This window comes from Carcharodon carcharias, chromosome 10 (assembly GCF_017639515.1).
Source record: "Carcharodon carcharias isolate sCarCar2 chromosome 10, sCarCar2.pri, whole genome shotgun sequence".
NCBI lineage: Eukaryota > Metazoa > Chordata > Chondrichthyes > Lamniformes > Lamnidae > Carcharodon > Carcharodon carcharias.
The window spans coordinates 142501813-142517993 of record NC_054476.1 but is presented as its reverse complement, the minus strand read 5'-3'; the positions used below and the strand labels follow the sequence as shown (position 1 = coordinate 142517993).

Below are 16181 nucleotides of genomic sequence, written 5' to 3'. Positions count from 1 at the left end.
CACACTCCCACCAAACCACCCCCCCCACCCCCACACTCCCCCCAAACCACCCCCACCCCCACACTCCCCCAAACCACCCCCCCCCCCACCTGCACACTCCCCACAAACCCCCCCAACCCCACACTCCCCCCAAACCAACCCCCCACCTGCACACTCCCCAGGCCATCACCACCCCCCCACCCCCCCCCAGCTCAACCCCCACACTCACCCCTGACCCCCCACCCCTCATTTACAGCAGCAATATCCGGGCAGGATTCTTATTCACAAAAACATTAATTGGGAATCTGCAGGACTCCGGGAGCCGGACTGGGACAGTGCAGTGCAGCCAGAGTGAAGAGAGATTCAGTGAGGTGCTGACAGTGGCCAGTCCCGTTCGGAGAGGCTTCAGGGCAACATGAACCCGAACTGAGAGTCACATCCGGACTGTGCCTAACCGGGAGAGATCCCAGTCTCTAATGTGGATCTCTCTGCATCTGGATCAATCAACTCTACATTCGCAACTAATACCTGTCATCACTGCATCCCAACTCATCCCAACTCAGCCCAACTCATCCCAACTCAGCCCAACTCATCCCAACTCATCCCAACTCAGCCCAACTCATCCCAACTCATCCCAACTCATCCCAACTCATCCCAACTCAGCCCAACTCATCCCAACTCATCCCAACTCATCCCAACTCAGCCCAACTCATCCCAACTCATCCCAACTCATCCCAACTCATCCCAACTCATCCCAACTCATCCCAACTCAGCCCAACTCATCCCAACTCATCCCAACTCATCCCAACTCATCCCAACTCAGCCCAACTCATCCCAACTCAGCCCAACTCATCCCAACTCATCCCAACTCATCCCAACTCAGCCCAACTCATCCCAACTCAGCCCAACTCATCCCAACTCATCCCAACTCATCCCAACTCATCCCAACTCAGCCCAACTCATCCCAACTCATCCCAACTCATCCCAACTCAGCCCAACTCATCCCAACTCATCCCAACTCAGCCCAACTCAGCCCCATCCAAGCTCCAAATCCCTCCTTCTTCACCATCTCTATCTCTAATCCCAGTGCTCCCTGTCTGTCTGGCCGTCCCGACTCCGGATCAATCTGTTTCACTCTCACTCGAGCCCGGAGCAAAACACTGGGAGTCCCGATCCTTCTCCCGCATCCCTGCTCCCGGATCACGCTCCCGGATCCCTGCTCCTGGATCCCTGCTCCCGGATCCCTGCTCCCAGATCACGCTCCCGGATCCCTGCTCCCAGATCACGCTCCCGGATCCCTGCTCCCGAATCCCTGCTCCCGCATCCCTGCTCCCGGATCACGCTCCCGGATCCCTGCTCCCGGATCACGCTCCCGAATCCCTGCTCCTCGATCCCTGCTCTCGGATCACGCTCCCGGATCACGCTCCCGAATCCCTGCTCCTGGATCCCTGCTCCCGGATCACGCTCCCGGATCCCTGCTCCTCGATCCCTGCTCCCGGATCACGCTCCCGAATCCCTGCTCCTCGATCCCTGCTCTCGGATCACGCTCCCGGATCACGCTCCCGAATCCCTGCTCCTGGATCCCTGCTCCCGGATCCCTGCTCCCGGATCACGCTCCCGAATCCCTGCTCCTGGATCCCTGCTCCCGGATCCCTGCTCCCAGATCACGCTCCCGGATCCCTGCTCCCGGATCACGCTCCCGCATCCCTGCTCCCGGATCACGCTCCCGAATCCCTGCTCCTGGATCCCTGCTCCCGGATCCCTGCTCCCAGATCACGCTCCCGGATCCCTGCTCCCGGATCACGCTCCCGAATCCCTGCTCCTGGATCCCTGCTCCCGGATCCCTGCTCCCAGATCACGCTCCCGGATCCCTGCTCCCAGATCACGCTCCCGGATCCCTGCTCCCGGATCACGCTCCCGAATCCCTGCTCCTGGATCCCTGCTCCCGGATCCCTGCTCCCGGATCCCTGCTCCCAGATCACGCTCCAGGATCCCTGCTACTGGATCCCTGCTCCCGGATCCCTGCTCCCAGATCACGCTCCAGGATCCCTGCTACTGGATCCCTGCTCCCGGACGCCTGCTCCTGGATCCCTGGTCCCGGATCCCTGCTTCCAGATCACGCTCCCGGATCCCTGCTCCCGGATCCCTGCTTCCAGATCCCGGCTCCTGGACCCCTCCTCACGGATCCCTCCCGGATCTCTGCTCCCGGATCATTGCTCCTGGATCCCTCCCGCATCCCTGCTTCCGGATCCCTCCAGGATCCTGCTCCGGGTCCGGGTGCCCACCCCCGGTGCCCACCCCCCGATGCCCACCCCCGATGCCCACGTGTTGCCGCCGCTCTGACCGCCCTGCCAGCGGCGGGAGGCGGAGGAGCCGCCGCAATCTTACCGTAATGTCCCGAGCAGTAACTCCCCTCACATCCGAATGAAGCACAGGAAGGAGAGAGCCAGAGCGGGGTAGGTGTAGCCGGGTCCCCGGCACTGCCAGCCTCACCCTGCGGCCTGGCAGCAGCAGAAGGCGAAGAGCTGCTTCTCGGGGCCGCTTTTATACAGAGAGGCAGCCTGAACTCCCCGGAGTCTCATTGATGGAGCGGCGAATCCTCATCACCGACACACTGCGCATTGCTCTCTACGTCAGGACTGAAAATCCTCGGAACTGCAAATGGTTCTAAATATAAACCAGAGAGAGAGCGCCGGACTCTTACCCCCAAAAGGGGCAAAATAGCCGGGGGCAAGGAGCCAGCTCACTGACAGAGGCACCAACACCCAGAGTACCAGTTACATCAACCCCTGGAGTAAGACTGACATTAATACTCAGTGTGGGAGTAACATCAGAAATAGGAGCACCATGACACCATTCGGCCCGTCCTGCCTGCTTGACCATTCAATACCATCATGGCTGACCTTGGGCTTCAACTCCACTTTGTCGCCCATGTCCCTTGATTCCCTGAGAGACTAAAAATGTCTCAGTCTCAGTCCTGAATGTATTCAACTGATGGAGCATCCACAGCCCTCTGGGGTGGAGAATTCCAAAGATTCACAACCCTCCGAGTGAAGAATTTCTCCTCATCTCAGTCCTAAATGATCTGCCTCTTACCCTGAAATTGACCCTCCCCCTTTTCCCAGCTAGGGGGAAATAGTCTCTCAGCATCCAATCTATCGAGCCCCTTCAGAATCTTGTATGTTTTAATGCAATCACCTCTCATTCTTCTAAACTGTAGAGAATATAATCCCAATTTACTCAGCCTCTCATTGTAGGACAACCCCCTCATCCTAGGGACCAATCTTGTGACCCTTCACAGCAATGTCTCCGAGGAAGTATGTTGCTCTTTAGATACACTGTACAAAATACCTCAAGGAAAAGAAAATATTGCAGATGCTGGAAATCTGAAATAAACACAGAAAATGCTGGAAATACTCAGCAGGTCTAGCAGCATCTGTGGAGAGAGAAACAGGATTAATGTTTCAAGCTGATGACCTTTCATCAGAACAGTATTCCAGATGCGGTCTCACCAAAGCCATGTCCAACTGTAGCAAGACTTCTTTATTCTTGTACTCCAGTCCCCTTTCAATAAAGGCCAATGTGCCATTTGCCTTTTGAATGGCTTGCTGCACCTGCATGCTAACTTTCTGTGTTCCTTGTATGAGCACACCCAAGTGTCTTTGAACATCAACACCTACAAGTTTCTCATCTTTTAACAATTATTCTGCTTTTTTAATCTTGCGACCAAAGTGAATAACTTCACACTTCACCATGTTGTTCTCCATCTGCCATCTTGTTACCCACTCATTTCACCTGTCCAAATCTCTTTGCAGCCTCTTTGTGTCCTCCTCACAACTTACCTTCCCACCCAGCTTTGTATTATCAGCAAACTTAGATACATTACTCTCTGTGTCTTTGTCTAAGTCATCAATATAGTTTGTAAATAGCTGAGGTCTCAGCACTGATCCTTGCAACACTCTATTAGTCACAGTCTGTCAACTTAAAATGTGCCATTTATCCCTACTCTCTGCTTCCTGTCTGTTAACCAATCTCTTTCCATGCTAATATATCACCCCAACTCCATTAGCCCTTAACTTGTGTATTAACCTTTTGTATGGCACCATATGGAATGTCTTTTGGAAAGCCAGATATACTATATATGCCCTACTGTTACATTCTCAAAAACTCTAAGACATTTATCAACCACATTAATACCCAGCATGAGACAGGCATTAATAGGCAGTTTAAGCACGGCATTCTTACTAATAATTCTTAGAGCTGGTTTGTTTGCATTGATATAAAGTAGGTTGAGGAGCAGTGTCTATGTTCTATGTCGATCAGTTGTCTCAATGTTATAACCAGGCCCTGTGACCATATAATCGTTTCAACCCATGTGAGTATACTGCCAGTAGGTAACCTTGAGCCCCTTGTGTCTATGGCCACAGTTGCCACAGCAATTTAAATCTAGTCCCACTGGCCCACTCTTTCCCCACACTCTGCTTCAAACACTTGTCCATTTTAAGGAAGGCTAAACGTTTTCTAAAGGCTTTCTTCACTTTGTGCATTTGGAGCTTAGCTGAGGAAAAGGTTTCCTTTCATTTTAATGCTTCCCTTTCATCCCACAGATACTCACTGCCTCAGATCACCACTAATAATTGTCCTTTCAGTGGGCATTCCTATCCAGGAAAGCTGGAGCCAACAAAGAAAGAGGTGAAAAGCCTCCTTCAACAAAAACTCCCAAACCCGTGACCTCTACCACCTAGAGGGAGCGGCAGACACATGGGAAGACCACCACCTGGAATTTCCCCTCCGAACCACTCACCATCCTGACTTGGAAATGTGTCACCGTTCCTTCACTGTCACTGGGTCAAAATCCTGGTAATTAGGAAAGCTAATAGAATATTATTGTTTATTGCCAGGGGAATTGAATATAAAAGTAGGGAGATTATGCTTCAGTTGTACATGGCACTGGGGAGACCACATCTGGAGTATTGTGTACAGTATTGGTCTCCTTATTTAAGGAAGGATGTAAATGTGTTGGAAGCAGTTCAGAGAAGGTTTGCCAGACTAATGCTTGGAATGGGCAGGGCTGTCTTATGAGGAGCGATTGGACACGTTATGCCCTGTATCTGCTGGAGTTTAGAAGAGAAAGAGGTGATTTGATTGAAACCTTTAAGATCCTGAGGGGTCTTGACAGGGTGGATGTGGACAGGATGTTTCCTCTTGTGGGAGAATCTAGAACTAGGGGTCACCGTTTAAAAATAAAGGGTCACCCATTTAAAACAGAGATGAGGAGAAATTCTTTCTCTCAGAGAGTCGTGAGCCTTTGGAAATCTCTTCCTTAAAAGGCGGTGGAAGCAGAGTCTTTGAGCTAGATAGATTCTTGATTAATAAGGGGGTACAAGATTATTGAGGTAGGCAGGAGGTTATAATCAGATCAGCCATGATCTTATTGAATGGCGGTGCTGGCTCGAAGGGTCTGGGTATCCTACTCCTGCTCCTAGCTTGTATTTTCATATGAATGAAACTCTTTCCCTAACAGCGCTGTGGGTGTTCCTACACCACATGATCTGCAGCGGTTACATAGAATTGCATAGAACTCACAGAAAGATGCCATTTTGACCAACCAGTCCATGCTGGCGTTAATGCTCCACTTGAACCTCCTCATATCATTGTTCACCTAAATCTATCCGCAATTCCCTTCTCCCTCATCTCTAGCCTCCCCTTAAATTCACCTATATTTATTACCACAAATTGTAAATTGTGTAACCACAAGTTAGTTGGCAGTTAACAGTGAGGTCATTGGCCATGTCACTTAGCTGTGGGGTAGTGACAGTTGAAACTGTTGTGTGAATTTGCTGAAAGGCATACACTGGGAGATCATTGGGAGAGTTTCAGCTTCAGCGAAAGCATTTTACAGAATAAGCTGGTGATGGAGTGATGGGAGTGAGAGTAAACAATGTGTTAGTGGGAATCTGGGGAGATTGAGAATCAGATATAGGGGGGGGGAGGTGGTGAAAATAATGAATTTTATTCATAAATTACATACAACTCTAATATCACATAACATAGGTAAAATAAACTTTAACATTGAGCAGACTGACTAAACATAAATACAGCAGAATGGGAGGAGGCCCAACATCTCTGTCATGTGAAGTATCAAACGCCAGATGTTGCCTTAGGAAAATACACCTGTAGGAACTCAGAGTGGGAGCTCAGAATCTGAAGAGATAGAGATAATGTGACCAAATCAGGAGGGAGAGGGGTTTTGCAGGGACAGTGAGATTGCAGTCACACAAGTGAGCAAAAGGAATGTGCAGGTGGAGGAGCAAAGATCAGCGTCTGTTTGAAGGACAGAGAAAGGCAGGGAGGAAAGATTAGAACAGGAATGGCCCAATTTAAAATTTGAGCTTCCTGTGAAGAAAGTGAGGGCTCTGAGTAAGGCTTTGAAATAAGTATCAATCGTCCCAACATGGAACCTAAACAACAAAAGAGCTACAGCAATCAAGAAGAATTTCAATTGTTACTGGGGTGACACCATTTTGAGCAACTCAGACAAATGGTCCCAGAGACTTCACTGCCTCCCAGGTGCTGAGGAAAGGACACATTGAATAGGTGGGAAATATTGTTAAGTGGCAGGGAAATCGACCAGTAACTGTGGACCATGTGGTAGTCTTGGGGTGGTTAACAAAGTGACTGGTGTTGTACAATAATTGAGAAGTTTAAGGAACCAGTTTAGGTTGTCTTAGGTGGGAATCTCAGGATTAATTCCCCAGCCATGGGCTAAGCAGAAAGGAAAATTAAACAAATAAATGCCTGGCCAAAGGAATATTGTCAGGAAGAAGGATTTACAGTTTGGGTGCTGATAGTTGTTTTGAAATAGATGGAACTTATTCTACAAAATCCCTCTTTAGCTTCCTCCAGTTTTCAAAAGAATTAATTATAGCCTCCTATTTAATCATCATCTCCAAATTTCAACGCTGTTCCCTCGAGAACTGCATCAAAATCATTGCTATCCACAGTGAACAGAAGTGGGTTCAACACAGAACCTTGAGTGACACCATGACACATCATCGATTCACTCTGGGAAACTGTCATTTCTCATTCTTTGTTTCCTCCCTTCAAAACATTTTTAAATTCAATTTACTATCCTCCTTAAAATTCCATGCATTTTAAACTGCTCTCACCGAACTTCCACGTGCTACCTTGTCATATAGTCCATGTATTCTACATCCACTGCATTTCTCCCATTACCATATTTGTCACCTCTTCAGGGAATTATGAGTTTTATAAAGAACTATTGGACTTTTAGTCACTGCCATAGTATAGGAAATGCAGTAAACAATTTGAATGCAGCAAGCTGTCACAAAAGCAATGTGATAATGACCAGATAATTTATTTTTTGCTGATATTGATTGAGAGATAAATATTGGACAGGACTCTGGGGAGAGCTTTCCTAGTCTTCTTCAAATCAATGCCATAGGATTTTTTACATCCACCTAAGCTGGCAGATTTCTAGCCTCAGTTTAACACCTCATCCAGAGGATGGCAGATCTGACAGTGCGGCACTCCCTCAGTATGGCACAGTAGTGTCAGATATTGATTTTTGTGCTCAAGTCCTGGAGTGGGACTTGAACCCAAAACCCTATGACTCAGAAATGAGAGTGCTCCCAACTGAGCCACAAGAAATAGAGGCAAGGCTACAGGCAAATCACAGAAAGATGTAAGAACTACAGAGTAATGATACTAAGGAACTTAAGTTAAACTAATGTAGACTGGGTTAGTAACAACATAAAGGAAAGAGATTGGGAGGAATTCCTGAAATTGCACAAGAGAACTTCCTTGATTAGAATGTTTCCAGCTCATTGAGGAAGGAAGCAGATTATAAAAACAGAAAATGCTAGAAATACTCAGCAGGTCTGGCAGCCTCTGTGGAGACAGAAACAGAGTTAATGTTCCAAGTCAAATATGACTCTCCTTTGAAGAAGAGATGCTGCCAGACTTGCTGTGCATTTCCAGCATGTTCTGATTTGATTTCAGATTCCCAGCTTGTACAGTATTTTAAGGGAAGGAAGCAGGACTGGTCCTAGTTCTGGGAATGAAGTCAGGCAAGTGAAGTGTGTTTTAATGGATGATGATAATATCATCAGGTTTAGGATAGCTATGGAAAGTGACAAGGTACAATCAAACATAAAAATACTTAACTGGAGGAGGACTCACTTCCAGTAATTGAATAGCAAATTGGCCCAGATGGATTGGTAAACAGAATTTGAAAAATGGGGAACCTTCAAAGAGGAGATGGTTCAGGTAAAGTAGACACATTACATAAGGGGGAAAGAAAGGATATCCAAAGCTAGAGCTCCCTGGATGTCTAAAGAGGTAGAGGTTAATTAAGACAATTGAAAGGTTCATAATTCAGTTGAGAAGCAAGCTAAATATAGAAAGTACAGAGGAGATATAAAAAGGGGAGCAAGAGGGACAAAAGAGAGTATGAGAATAGATTAGCAACTAACATAAGAGGGATTCTTTAGGTCTTCTGTAAACACATCAATAGTAAAAGGGTAGTCAAAGAAAGGGTGGGTCAAATAAGAACCAAGTATCTGAAGGTGGCAGAACAAGATGAAAAAGCTGTTAAAAAAAATCTTAGGGGATCATTGACTTTAGAAGGAGGGGCTGAGGAGATTTACTAGATTGGTACCAGAGAGACACTTCAGATATGTAGAGAGACTGGAGAAGCTAAGGTAAAGACAGAAACTGATGATCTTTCATCATCAACCTGAAACGTTAACTCTGTTTCTCTCTCCACAGACACTGTCAGACCTGCAGAGCTTTTCCAGCATTTTCTGTTTTTATTTCGGATTTCTAGCATCTACAGTATTTTGCTTTTGTTCCAGAGAAGCTGTTTTTTTTCCTTCATCCTTTCATGGGATGTGGGTGTAACTGGTAAGACCGGTGTTTGTTGCCCATCCCTAATTGCCCTAGACTTGAGTGTCATGTGAGGCCATTTCAGAGGGCAGTTAAGAGTCAACCACATTGCTGTGGGTCTGGAATCACATGTAGGCCAGACCAGGATGGGTAGGTAATGATGGCAGATTTCTTTCCCTAAAGGACATTAGTGAAGCAGATGGGTTTTTACAACAATCGACAATGGTTTCATGGTCACCATTACTGAGGCTAGCTTTCAATTCCAGATTTATGATTTTTAGCCCATAGACTTCACCACAACACCATCCTCTCCCCAGAGGCAGCATGAGGAGTCATTATTTACACAGTGAGCTGTTGTGATCTGGAATGCGCTACCTGAAAGGGCAGGGGAAGCAGCTTCAATAATAACTTTCAAAAGAGAAATGAATAAACACAGAGAGAGAAAGGTTTGTAAGGCTGTGGGCAAGGAGCAGAGGAATGGGATTAATTGGATAGCTCTTCCAAAAAGCCAGGACAGGCACAATGGGATGAATGGCCTCCTTATGTGCTAATTCATTCCTAGATTATATGATAATTACATTGCTCTTTGTGGGATCTTGCTGTGTGTAAATTGACTGCTCTATTTCCTTCAATGGTCGCCACCATCGTTGGCTGTAACTCAGTTTGAGGATGATGCCTACTCAGGGTGGTGAGTTTCTGTCATGAGTCTTCATGTGACTGAACAGGACGATTCTTGACCTTCAGACCCTTGAACACATGGGCAGGATGGCCCACGAGGTAGTTGGAATCGGAGTGCAGGATTTTCTTCCCTTTCTGTCCATCTCTGCCACCGCCCTGCCTCATCATTAAAGCGTTGTGACTCAGTGTGATGCAGCTCGATGGACGGCTTGTTACCATTTTCTATGATTGGTAACGAGCTTCTCCCAGTCATTAATGTCAATGCTGCCGCTCTTCGGAGAGAGCCTCAGAGTGTTTGGCAGCTTAACCCTTCCAAAATGCTGACCACATGTTAAAAGTAGTTCACTGGCTGTAAAGCATTTTGGGACATCCTGAGGCTGTGAAAGGTGCTATAGAAATGGAAGTCCTTACTTTCCTTCTCCCAGCTGACCAAACAGATCTGATCTTGTTTTGTTGGCCACACCCATGAACTTGATAAGTTTTCTTTCAAACACTTTCAGTAAATCAACATGAACCAATATTGATAATTGTGGCAATGAACATTGACTCTGCCTGACATCTGACCCAGTTTTCATGCTTATGTTACATTTACTCATGCACCCCAGTTCTATCTAACTAATCTAACGTGAATAGACTGTGTGATCTGAGTCTATTTTTCATTACATTCAAGACTTCATCAAATCAGTGCATGAGGTATTTTACATCCAACTGAGAAGTCATCAGAAAGACAGCGTCATTGACAGTGCAGCACTCCCTCTGACAGTGCGGCTCTCCCTCTGTCAGTGCCACATTCGCTCAGCAATGACACTCCGACAGTGCAGTGCTCCCTAAGTACTGACCCTCTGACAGTGCAGTGCTCTCTCAGTATTGAATCTCCAACAGTGCAGCGCTCTGACAGTACTGACCCTCTGACATTGCAGCATTCCGTCAGTACTGATCCTCCGACAGCGCAGCACTCCCTCAGTATCGAATGTCGAACAGTGCAGCACTCTCTCAGTATTGACCCTCCAACAGTACGGTGCTCCCTTAGTACTAACCCTCTGACAGTGCAGCACACCTTCAGTACTGACCCTCCAATAGTGCAGTACTCCCTCAGTACTGAATGTCCAACAGTGCAGCACTTCCTCAGCACTGACCGTCTGACAGTACAGCACTATCTAATTACTGACCCCCTGACAGTGCAGCGCTCCTTCAATACTGAGCCTCCAAGAGTGCAGCACTACCTCAGCACTGACCCTCTGACAGTGCAATAATCCCTCAGTACTGAATGTCCAACAGTGCAGCACTCTCTCAGCTCTGACCCTTCTACAGTACAGCAGTCTCTAATGACTGACTCACTGACTGTACAGCACTCCCTCAGTACTGACATCTCCGAAAGTGCGGTACTTCCTCAGTACTGATCCTCCGACTGTTAGGCACTCACTTGGTACTGACCCTCTGACAGTACAGCACTCCTTCAGTACTGACCCTCCTACAGTACAGCACTCTCTAATGACTGACCCCTGACAGTGCAGCACTCCCTCAGTACTGACATCCCTGAAAGCGCAGTACTTCCACAGTACTGACCCTCCGACTGTTAGGCACTCACTGAGTACTGATCCTCTGACAGTGCAGCACTCCCTCAGTACTGACCCTCCAACAGTACAGCGTCCACTCAATACTGACCCTCCGACAGTGCAATGCTCCCTCAGTTTTGACCCTCCAACAGTGCAGCGCTCCCTCAGCACTGATCCTTCAACAGTGCGGCACTCCCTCAGTACTGACCCTACGACAGTGCAGCACTCCCTCAGTGCTGACTCTCCGACAGTGCAGCACTCCCTCAGCACTGAACCTCCGACAGTGCAGTGCTCCCTCAGTACTGACCCCTGACAGTGCAGCACTCCCTCAGTACTGACATCCCCGAAAGTGCAGTACTTCCACAGTACTGACCCTCCGACTGTTAGGCACTCACTGAGTACTGATCCTCTGACAGTGCAGCACTCCCTCAGTACTGACCCTCCAACAGTACGGCGTCCACTCAATACTGACCCTCCGATAGTGCAACTCTCCCTCAGTATTGACCTCCGACAGAGCAGCACTCCCTCAGCACTGACCCTCTGATAGTGCAGCACTCCCTCAGTACTCACCCTCCAACAATGTGGCACTCCCTCAGTACTGACCCTTCAACAGTGCGGCACTCCCTCAGTACTGACCCTCCGACAGTGCAGCACTCCCTCAGTGCTGACTCTCCGACAGTGCAGCAATCCCTCAGTACTGACCCTCTGACAGTGCAGCATTCCCTCAGTACTCACCCTCCAACAGTGCAGTACTCCCTCACTACTCACCCTCCGACAATGCGGCACTCCCTCAGTACTGACCCTTCAACAGTGCAGCACTCCCACATTGCTGACCCTCCGACAGTGCGGCACTCCCTCAGTACTGATCCTCCGACAGTGCAGCACTCCCTCAGTACTGACCCTCTGACAGTGCAGCACTCCCTCAGTACTGACCCTCTGACAGTGCAGCACTCCCTCAGTATTGACCCTCCAACAGTGCAGCACTCCCTCAGTACTGACCCTCTGACAGTGCAGCACTCCCTCAGTACTGACCCTCTGACAGTGCAGCACTCCCTCAGTACTGACCCTCTGACAGTGCAGCACTCCCTCAGTACTGACCCTCTGACAGTGCAGCACTCCCTCAGTCCTGTCTCTCTGACTGTGTGCTATTCTCTCAGGGCTGCATTGGAAGTAACTGGGATAAGTTGCTCAAGTCTCTGGAATGGAATGAAAGCCACAAGCTGCTGATTCAGAGGAGAGAACGCTACCGACTGATACACAATTGACACCTCCCTTTGTAACTCACAGCATCTGCTGGGGTGAAGGCTGATAAAGGAGACATTTAAAACCTTTATCATTAGATTGGAGTTCCTTGAATTTAGCCTCAAGAATCTTTCAACACACTCTTCCTACTGCCCTTGAACTCGACAAGTTCTAGCCATCCATCAGTTTTGCTGTGTCAGCTGTTCAGCTCTGTCTTGCCATAGGAACTGATTCTCATCACACAGAGACCAGTGATGAATGATGGGCTGCCCTGAGTGTTATCATTAACTCCAGGTAAACCCAGAGGTTACTACATAACAAAAACAAAGATTGCTGGAAAAGCTCAGCAGCATCTGACATCATCTGTGGAGAGAAGGACAGAGTTAACATTTGGAGCCCATAAGACTCTTCTTCTGAGGTTAGTTTGGGTAATGCTGCTGGTTCCACCATGATAACCAATCTAATCAGCACCAACTCAGCCACCAGGATAAACTGTCCGTTGGCATCTTGGTAATCGCACACAAAAATGTGAACATCGATATCACCCGGCTGCATATTAGCCAAGAGTGTCCAGGCTGCACAGCCCCTTCCTGACAGGTGATCAGCCCTTCTGGTCCTGTAAATAGAGTCAGCATTGGACTGCACAAACCTCCAGAGTTCATTAAAGTTTACAATCTAAATGAAAGTAGTAAATGGGGCAGCAAGCATTGAACTTTCTGATTGTGGGGTTAATATTCCTAGCTTCAGGAGAAGCCAACCTGCTTTATCCCAAAATAGAGATAAACCAGACTGACACACGGCTGCTCCACGGAACCTTGGAAATGAACCAGGTGTAATTTTCTAACACTGCCTGAGATTCTATTATAACAATATTGGCCTTTCACACATCCTGCTCTGGAGTCACAGAGAAAGCAGATCTACCAGAGAGAGAGATAAGGGGATAAGGTAGGGGAGTGGGACTAGGTGGAATGCTCTTTCAGAGAGCCAGTACAGACTTGATGGGCCGAATGGCCTCCTTCTGCACTGTAAAGATTTTATGAGAGATAGAAACAGAGGGACAGAGAGAGTCAGAGAAAAGAACTGGAGAGAACGGGGGACAGAGGCAAAGATAAAAACAGACAGACAGACAGAGACAGAGAGAGACACAGTGACAGAGGGACAGCTTGACACAGGGGGAGAACCAGGTCGAGATCTATCTAATCTGTCTGTGCTTCCCTGCTCTGTGTGCCGACTCGTGTGTGTAGAAACAGTTCTCCCTCTTTACTCTGTGTCTAATCTGTGACCTGAGGGGAGGCACTATCTTGAAAATAGTACAATTTGAAAGGGAGTGCAGGCACAGGGAGACCTGAGGCTTTGTGTTGATAATTCTTGGAAGGATGGTGGGAGATGTTGTGAAAGATGTTATGAAGGTATGAGAGATCCATTAGTTTATTAATTGAGGATTAGAGTACAAAAGTGAAGAGGTTAAGCTGTATTTGACACTGGTTAGGCCCAGCTGGACTGTTGTGTTCAATTCTGGGCACACTTTCAAAAAAATGTCAAGGTTTCAAAAAGGATGCAGAGGTGATTCACTAAAATGATAACAGAGTGAGCGGCTTCAATGTTGTGGACAGAGTGGAGAAGCTGGGATTGTTCTCCTTCGAGCAGAGAACATTAAGAGGAGAGTTAATGGTTAGAAATTATAAATGGATCTGGTAAAGCTCCTTCGACACTATCCCCATCAAACACTCCCAGGACAGGTACAGCATGGGGTTAGATACAGAGTAAAGCTCCCTCTACACTGTCCCCATCAAACACTCCCAGGACAGGTACAGCACGGGGTTAGATACAGAGTAAAGCTCCCTCTGCACTGTCCCCATCAAACACTCCCAGGACAGGTACAGCACGGGGTTAGATCCAGAGTAAAGCTCCCTCTACACTGTCCCCATCAAACACTCCCAGGACAGGTACAGCACGGGGTTAGTTACAGAGTAAAGCTCCCTCTACACTGTCCCCATCAAACACTCCCAGGACAGGTACAGCACGGGGTTAGTTACAGAGTAAAACTCCCTCTACACTGTCCCCATCAAACACTCCCAGGACAGGTACAGCACGGGGTTAGTTACAGACTGATACAGAGTGTTGTGAGACTTCATCTTATTTGAAGAAAACCTTCAGCTGAAAAATATATATCCTCTCATGGTGGAAGGTCAGGTGCTTTCAAGATGCCTCCTGTCTGTCCAAGTTTGAAAGGCAAGTCAGTCATTAAGGCAAATTACTGCAGATGCTGGAAATCTGAAACAAGAACAAAAAGTGCTGGAAAATCTCTGCAGGCCTGATAGCATCTGTGGAGAGAAAGACAGAGTTAACGTGTTGAGTCTGTATGATTCTTCTTCAGAACTAAAGAGAGGTAAAAATGGTGAAATATATATTGTTTAAGGGATAAAAACAAAAAAACTGCGGATGCTGGAAATCCAAAACAAAAACAGAATTACCTGGAAAAACTCAGCAGGTCTGGCAGCATCGGCGGAGAAGAAAAGAGTTGACGTTTCGAGTCCTCATGACCCTTCGACAGAACTTGAGTTCGAGTCCAGGAAAGAGCTGAAATATAAGCTGGTTTAAGGTGTGTGTGTGGGGGGCGGAGAGATAGAGAGACAGAGAGGTGGAGGGGGTTGGTGTAGTTGTAGGGACAAACAAGCAGTGATAGAAGCAGATCATCAAAAGATGTCAACCACAATAGTACAATAGAACACATAGGTGTTAAAGTTAAAGTTGGTGATATTATCTAAACGAATGTGCTAATTAAGAATGGATGGTAGGGCACTCAAGGTATAGCTCTAGTGGGTTTTTTTTTTATATATATTTTTTTTTTATATAATGGAAATAGGTGGGAAAAGGAAAATCTTTATAATTTATTGGGAAAAAAAAGAGGAAGGGGGAAACAGAAAGGGGGTGGGGATGGGGGAGGGGGAGCTCATGACCTAAAGTTGTTGAATTCAATATTCAGTCCGGAAGGCTGTAAAGTCCCTAGTCGGAAGATGAGGTGTTGTTCCTCCAGTTTGCGTTGGGCTTCACTGGAACAATGCAGCAAGCCAAGGACAGACATGTGGGCAAGAGAGCAGGGTGGAGTGTTAAAATGGCAAGCGACAGGGAGGTTTGGGTCATTCTTGCGGACAGACCGCAGGTGTTCTGCAAAGCGGTCGCCCAGTTTACGTTTGGTCTCTCCAATGTAGAGGAGACCACATTGGGAGCAACGAATGCAGTAGACTAAGTTGGGGGAAATGCAAGTGAAATGCTGCTTCACTTGAAAGGACCCAAACACTCCTTTCAAGTGAAGCAGCATTTCACTTGCATTTCCCCCAACTTAGTCTACTGCATTCGTTGCTCCCAATGTGGTCTCCTCTACATTGGAGAGACCAAACGTAAACTGGGCGACCGCTTTGCAGAACACCTGCGGTCTGTCCGCAAGAATGACCCAAACCTCCCTGTCGCTTGCCATTTTAACACTCCACCCTGCTCTCTTGCCCACATGTCTGTCCTTGGCTTGCTGCATTGTTCCAGTGAAGCCCAACGCAAACTGGAGGAACAACACCTCATCTTCCGACTAGGGACTTTACAGCCTTCCGGACTGAATATTGAATTCAACAACTTTAGGTCGTGAGCTCCCCCTCCCCCATCCCCACCCCCTTTCTGTTTCCCCCTTCCTCTTTTTTTTCCCAATAAATTATAAAGATTTTCCTTTTCCCACCTATTTCCATTATATAAAAAAAAATATATATAAAAAAAAAACCCACTAGAGCTATACCTTGAGTGCCCTACCATCCATTCTTAATTAGCACA

The 16181-nt window shown here is 47.5% G+C and overlaps 1 protein-coding gene across 1 annotated transcript in view; it reads left to right on the top strand.

Moving 5' to 3' along the window:
• Nucleotides 1-4710, top strand: part of LOC121282888 (basic proline-rich protein-like) — a 99604-nt gene extending 94894 nt beyond the window's left edge. Inside the window, exons 4-5 of the mRNA XM_041196699.1 lie at nucleotides 1067-2368; nucleotides 4587-4710. Coding sequence (XP_041052633.1) covers nucleotides 1067-2368; nucleotides 4587-4710 — 1426 coding nt within the window. The remainder of the gene's footprint in view (nucleotides 1-1066; nucleotides 2369-4586) is intronic.
• The last annotated feature ends 11471 nt before the right edge of the window (nucleotides 4711-16181 follow it).